General features: G+C 42.3%; 1 protein-coding gene across 1 annotated transcript; it reads right to left on the minus strand.

Annotated features, from left to right (window-relative positions):
• Positions 1–226: 226 nt before the first annotated feature.
• Positions 227–7044, minus strand: znf281b (zinc finger protein 281b). The gene is made up of 7 exons (XM_014013972.1): positions 6901–7044; positions 4364–4882; positions 4071–4184; positions 3849–3972; positions 2987–3070; positions 2778–2896; positions 227–2532 (listed from the first exon to the last, which is right to left on the minus strand). The coding sequence occupies exons 2-7, from the start codon at positions 4808–4810 to the stop codon at positions 922–924; spliced, it is 2499 nt and encodes an 832-aa protein (XP_013869426.1). The 5' UTR covers positions 4811–4882; positions 6901–7044; the 3' UTR covers positions 227–921.
• Positions 7045–7454: the final 410 nt, after the last annotated feature.

Below are 7454 nucleotides of genomic sequence, written 5' to 3' on the forward strand. Positions count from 1 at the left end.
CACACACACACACACACACACACACACACACACACACACACACACACACAGAAGACTGTATGCTTCATGTTTTAACCAACTAACGCTGCAATAATCAGTCAGCAGAAATGAAACATCTTCGCTTTTTGAAGATGCTGTGAGGGCACAGCGGGCTGAATTTTGCTACAGTTTGTACTGATTTGTGTAGACGTGGCTCTCACAAAGAAGAAATGCGAATGTCTTCGTCTTGAGACAACAGTACCATAATCTCGACAAAGCTTCACCAAGTAGAAACCAAACATTATCATGTACTGTCAATTTGTTCTAACACGTAAAAAAAAAAAAAAACAAGTGAAAAAATAAAACAAAATTCAAAGCTTTGCAGTCTCAAAGTACATCTGTAAAAACTGTGCTAATTGCATCTCATAATACAAAGTCTTATTACACAAATTTGCCTATTTTCCTGAGTTAATATGTTTCTTGTAACAGACAATATATACTTTTTTTTTGCCATTTGAATTCTGGGCCTTTCCCTGCCACGTTATTATTATTGAAATCATCAACATTATTCATAATTCACACTTTACAATGGTAAGATGATTGATAAAACCCAAAGGTTCGGAGAAAGAAGGAAAAATAAAAACAAGCATGTTCATAGCTACCCTCTAAATGTTTTAAATTACATTTAAATCTACGGTACGTTCATATCAAAATCACTATTCTTAAACAAAACATAGGCGACTACATGATAAAAATGAGAATTTTTTTTTTTTAAATTGCATTTGAGGCCATAGAAGACCCTCCCTGGTCATTTCTCTATTAACATTTAATGGCAGTGTTCATAAAACAAAAACTTTGCTACAGGAACAAAATTAGAGCAGGTGAAGGGGCCGTACGGACAGTAGCACAACAGGCCCCTACAGGCTTCACCTTGTCTGACCCTTATCTGAAACTTTGGCTTGTCAGGGTTTTTGATCCTGTGCTCACTGGCTCACTGACGTCAGCTAACAAGCTGCTATACCCTGAGAATTCTGACACTGGAGTCCGTATTCTGGGTTCGACCTCTGCTCCGGGGTCGCTGCCGTAGCTCAGAGGGGTCCTCCGTCCAGATTTGAACTGGGAGCCAAAAGCTTGGGCAAAGTTCTCGATCTGGTACGTGGTTTCTTTCGGGGGGTTCAGTGGGGACAGGTCTGGGTAGGTGGAGCCGTTGGTAGGTGCAGTGCTCCCTACAGCCTTGGACTGCTGTCCCTTGGAGCCCTCGGCCGTGGCGGTAAGCTCCTGGGGGGGTAAGTTGAAGGTGCCTGGGGAGTGCTGCTTCTCCAACTGTTCGGTAAGCTCCTGAGATGGAGTCAGCTGCTGGTGGCTTGTAGAGTCCAGGCTGAGGTGGTAGCCTGTCTGGGAGGGGGATCCCACTAGCATTCCAAAGTGGGACTTGGAGGAGGACACAGAGGAGGAGGACGAAGGGGCTGCAATGGGCAGCGGAGAGGAAACAGTAGGTGGGTAGCCACAATCTAGTGGAGAAGTGGTGTATGAGTGCTTGTCAGAAAACAAGGGCCCTGTGGGACTGGAGCTGCTGGACAGGAGTGGGAAAGGCCCCGTTGGACCAAGGCTGGGGAAGGGTCCACTATGGCTGGTGCGCTCCAGGGCCTGGAGAAGGAACTTCGAGTACTCACTCATCACTGCTGTTTTGTCGCCACCATTGGGGGAATCATCCTCCAGTTCTGGAGTAACCGGGGCTGCTGGCTGGAGGTCTACATGGTGTGGGTGGTCGGACAGGTCGAAAGTCACATCGTGGTGGTGTGTTCCCTCTGGTTTATGGCTATAATGGTCGAGCAGGCTTTGCAGTACCTCGTCTGGAATGCCTGACTTGTCGTGCTTGAGCTCCAGCGGCGAGGAGTCCAGCATGGCCAGAGTGGGCTCTGGTCCCAAGGAACCCTGAATCACACTACCCTGGGATGCCATGTGAAGTGTACTGGCTCCATAGTCGCTGGTAACTGCATGGAGGTAGCGCCGCTTTTTGACAAACTGCATTGCATCATCATAGTTGCTGCTGGTGGCGGGACCGGGCTTGCCGCCCCCAGGTCCCAGTAGACCCATGTTATCAAGTCCAGGGCCCTCCACATGATCCATGGCACCAGGCTTCTGACCTAACAGTTTTTGTCCATCAGTACCATCTTCCAGCGAGAGGAGGCCCTTATCTAGCCCTTTGCGACCATTTTTTTTAAAGACCATTTTGGGAGCACGTCCTTGCATGACTGGATCAGAGCCTGACGGGTGTTCCATGCTGAAGTCCTGCAGGCCCAGGTCGTGGGGCATCCCACTAGAAGATGAGGTCGCCGACGCATTCTTCTTTTTCTTGCGTTCACCACCTTCACCATTTTTGGACTTTGACCTCTTGCGTCCAGAGGTGGTAGAGTTTCCCTGAGTGAGTGAATAGCTGCCCTGGCCAAGCTCTGTTCCATTGAGCTCCAGCATGTTTGGATCTAGACCCTTTTTTATGGCTTCTCCACAAGTCCGTTTGTGCTTCAGTAACCGGTCTGTTCTTGAAAAGAACTAATAGATAAAAAGAAAAAAAATCTCAGTATGAACTGCATTGAAAACATTAACTAACCCTATACAGACAGATTAGTAGTTTGCATAACCAGAGTCCAACATGAAAAGAAACTTTCTAAATCCTCACTAAAGTATAACTACTCACATTCAGTTTACATAAAGCTTAATAAAAAGCCTTAAAAAACAATTTAAAAAAAAATGAAGTTGAGTGAAAATATAAAGACAGCAAATTAAAAAGTGCCTACTTGTTGGCAAGTATCGCAGCGATACGGTTTCTCGCCACTGTGTGTCCTTTTGTGTCGCTCCATATGGTACTTCTGAATAAAGCGCATGTTACATTGGTCACAGCTGAAAGGCTTCTCCCCTGAAACAACAACAGAAACACCATCAGAGATGATGCAATTAAAAAGATTAAAGCAGAAAGACTATTTCAACTGTAAGGACTCAAACTCACCACTGTGGATTTTCTCATGCCGCTGGAGCAAATATTTCTGAATGAAGCTCATGTTACACTGACTGCAACGAAAAGGCCTCTCACCTGGAGACAACCGTTCACACACCATGTTAAAAAGAAGGCCTGTTGATCCTAAAGTATGTTCTATCAAAGGTCTGTTATTGTTTTTTTGTCAAAACCACCACTCAAAGTTACAGTTCAATATCCACAGATAAATTTAAAGACCTTTAAAAAGCCTGAAAAAACATAGCTCAAAATTACTATAAGAAAACTGCAACAATGTCTGGTTCCTCAGAAGTAAAATACTAAGTAATGATGACTAAGCTTTTGCAGTACTGTATAAAAGCTTTCAAATTGTGTGACTTATCCCTTAAAGCCTTTATGTGTTTTAACATTAAACAAACCAAGCTAGGAATTCTCAGCAAAGAGAATGACTAGATGTCGAGAAATACATGAGTAAGAACTGACTCATCGCTGCATTTAGTGATCGTCTGGTTTTAAAAAAGGACCTCAAAGTCCCAAATACTCATGGTAGGGAAAAGTGTTCCCTACCATACGATCTGTTCCCTCAGATCTGTTAAAGAGTTTGAATAGCTGACTTGGATAAAAGCAGTGTTACTCATGGTTTGATCATGCTTTTATGGTTAAAATCCTGAGGCTGTAGAATTCATTTATTATTTGTTGGTGGTACAGAGAAGCAAACTGCATAGGTTTTATTGTTTTGTTACTTTTTAACCTTTACTGTCTGCAGCTCATATTGTTAGATTTTTATCCATAAAACCTAAAAAAAAAAAGCTTTATGTTTTACTGTATAACATACGTATGTATAAATTCTATGGACAAAGACATGAAAATTTCTCACCTGTGTGTATGAGCACATGTCTACGTAAGTGGTAAGAGCTGCGAAAGGCAGCATTACAGTGCTCACAGATATGTGGTTTAGAGTTCGGGGACAGGCAGGCTCCATCTCCTTCCAACATCATAGCCTACGAGAAATGCACAAAATATACTTATGTTAGTCTAAAATCGAGCAACGTTACTTGGATGCAAAGACGTTTTTTCAGCTAAAGGCATAGTGATTAACCTTTGCGGCATCATTGCGTTTCCTTCTAGCTTTGCCTCCTTGCCCATCCCCATTGCTCCTCCTCCCTCTTCTACCTGAGGACTCTTTTGGCTCTTTACCTGGTCGTCCAGGCATCTAAAAGAAAAGATAAATGCAAGATAAAAGTACCTCAATTAAGAGAAAGGCAGTAAATGTTTCTTTTAAACAATTTATAAATATACATCTATCACATACAGTATCTATAGTAGAAAAAAAAACAAAGCAAAGAAACCAGCAAAAAACAAGCTATAACCATAATTCCTCCCCCCTCTCACCGGTTCTCCCAAGGTACGAACACTGCTGAGGCTGAGGTCATGCAGGAGCATGCTCTGGTGATTTTGGTGCTGGTTGCCGAAAGACATATCTGGCATGTCAGTACCACTTTTCCCTGAGCCCCCTCCAGCGCAGCTCACCCCTACTCCACTCCCGTAGAGGGGCATTCTGTAATCCAGCTCACTTAGCCGCTCTTGTTTAATGCCCATGCTGTGTAGGAAGCCCCCTGAGTTTGCAGCAATGGTACCCTGGTGTTCTGGAGGAGAGTCGCGCTCCTTCTTCAGGATCATCTCCTGGGGAAGTTCACCCATAACAGGCTGGGAGGCCAGCCGTGTGAAGCTGGTGACTGGAGGCAGGTGGCTGAACATGAGCATGCCTGATGGAAAATTGGGGTCCATGCCTCCATTGCGCAAAAACTCATTGCCTAACTTGTCTTGGATAATACTCATGGTGGTGGTTTACTTTATGCAGGGGGAGAAGGAGGGCGATTAATCTAATTAGGAATGCAGGAGGAGATCATTCTGAAAGAGAAGACAGATAAAAAGGTATGTTTATGTCTTCATAAAAGCCACATTTTGGAAGTTCTTCCTTAACACCACATGAACAACCTTTTCAGTATATTCTATGCCAATGGCAAGGCTGTAACCAAACTGTAAATTTGACTATTTAAGTGATGAAAACTAACATGAAATGTCTAGAATCCATGGGTAATGTCTTGCATCTTCTATGTAAACAGATTTTGTTTAGAACCATAGAAGACAAACAGGAAACTGATCACAAGCTTACAGATAATTTCAGTAAACTTGAAACACATTTAGACTACACACACAAAAACAGATTACGGAAAACCTCCCTCACCATCAAAAATAAATAATCTACAATAAAAAAAATACAGAGGGGTAATGAAGAAATCGTTACTTCAAAATGATTTATTTCAAGCTTTATTACTACATCACCATCAGATAAAGACCACTGTTGAGTAAAGCCACACACTTAAACAAACAACAAAAAGCTGTATATGTGCTTGCATCCATACACCATAACAAATTCCAACAAACATAAATGTTGATGTTATTAAAGTAAATCAAGAGTCACAAAGCACACACTGGAGATTAAAACTGTCAATCAACTACATTATGTGGGCGTTTGATGCGATAATTAATGCAAAATGTGGAACTTTCCAGTTAATTCTGAAGAAAATAAATAAATAAAAATAGCACAAGCGATGTTTATTCCGCATTTAGCAACCCATACGACTTGGGACTGTCGCCAAAACATGATCTGCGGTGACTTCATAGCATTTCSACATTCATCCCTATTGTTTATATTGTTTGATGCAAGCTGGGTCACGTCAAAACGCCACTGTTTTACTAATAAACCAGCAATTAACGCAAAAATAAAAATAAAAAACCAGGAACACGACCGGCTGCACCACTGGCGAATTATTCGGTTGAGCTCACTTGTCTAAAACACAACGAAAATGAGGTCAAATCCAGTGAGTCATTTTATGAGATTTTAAGCAGGAGCAGGACTTTAAGTGGGACGTGTAGCCAAGCACACACTGACTGGACCATGAGACCAAGCGAGAATTTATTGTTTAGTCTAGACCTGCTGACCATTTGGCTCCGCCACATCGCAATCAGCAAAAAAGCGGWTGAGCTTTTGTGATGCATAATAGTTAGCCAGCTAGTTAGCATCGTTAGCTAGCCACAATGAGACACAATCAAAGCATCTTTGCGTTCTCAACCAAAACAATCSATTAAGACTTCCCCTCAAAATCACTTTCAATCCGTCAAAAACCTCGACTAACACTAAAAGGTAAAACGCCACTATTAGCCCCAGATATAGTAAAATATTTTTAATTTCAATCGTTATTATCAACGTAATGTTCTAGCATGTTACACGCAGTTGCTATCATGTTAGCTAAGCTAAAATAGGACTCGCAATTTAACGCGATTTAAGCATTATGGCAACTATTTAGAAATTAAATCCTTAAAGGCACTCAAATAATCAGTTACCGTGAGTTAAACAGGATTGGAATTAAAAAGCCTGGTGAAAGACGATTAAGAAACACATTTACTTTGAAGTTGGCTCTACGGCACGTATCGCTCTTATTMCCCAGCTTTGATGACGCCAGTGAAATCAAATCTGTCTGGCTGCGAGCAGCGCTGGCGCTCTATTTATTGATAGCTAACTTTGGCTGTAATTACCACCAGATAATGCTTACCAGCCTCCGGGGGTGGCTGGCGAAAATATTTATCAAGCGATTAGGCTTCCATGTGGACTTAAAAGTACTGAAAGAAGCGCACTGAACGCTAGCTCGAGGCAGTTGTGTTTATAACAATTAAAACTGCCACGAGCTAGCTAGTTAGCCGTTAGCTGCCCCGTGTGAAAACCCGCATTAGGGCCCAGGCAACAGAAACAATGATGCTGGCTCTCCGTCTTGCACACACWAGAGTCGGGACCATCATTCGTGTAAAATGTCGAGAAAGGCCGACGGCTCGGCTCGAGTAAAAATACTGTTTACTTCCCCACTCACCTACGCATGACCGCAGTTAGTTTCGAACGCGTTTATATTGTCTCCGTCTTCGCCGCTCGGGGGATTTATTGCCAAAACATTGTTCTCCTGTGGCTGCTGCTTTCTTCCATGTTGCCCTGGCGCGGAGGATTCTGGGTCCAAAAGCGGACGGGTCGTGAGAGGAGACAGGCGGCGTGGAAAATTCCTTCTACTGTTCTGAAGTACAAAACTATACAGGGGGGGAAAGGTCATATTAATTAACATTTGCTGTGGTGTAAAATACACTTTGACACTATTTTTCGTATAAACAGTTCCAGTCTGAAATAAAGACAAATTTAAAGGGTGCTTGACTTGCAAAACTAAAGTTGCATTCACTTTGTTTACATTATTTTTAGAGCTGGCATCATAAACATCATCACAATAATCTGCCTTTTGGAAGAACATTGGGAGTAACATTTCAAATAAACAAGGTCATGAAATACAAAAAAACCTGTAAATATTTTCCACAAACGTTTTATTTCAGAAAATGAACAGAAATTGGCATTTAAAACCAAAATTTTGGAAAACACCAAAAA

The sequence above is a fragment of the Austrofundulus limnaeus genome, unplaced genomic scaffold (assembly GCF_001266775.1).
Source record: "Austrofundulus limnaeus strain Quisiro unplaced genomic scaffold, Austrofundulus_limnaeus-1.0 Scaffold108, whole genome shotgun sequence".
Taxonomy (NCBI): Eukaryota; Metazoa; Chordata; class Actinopteri; order Cyprinodontiformes; family Rivulidae; genus Austrofundulus; species Austrofundulus limnaeus.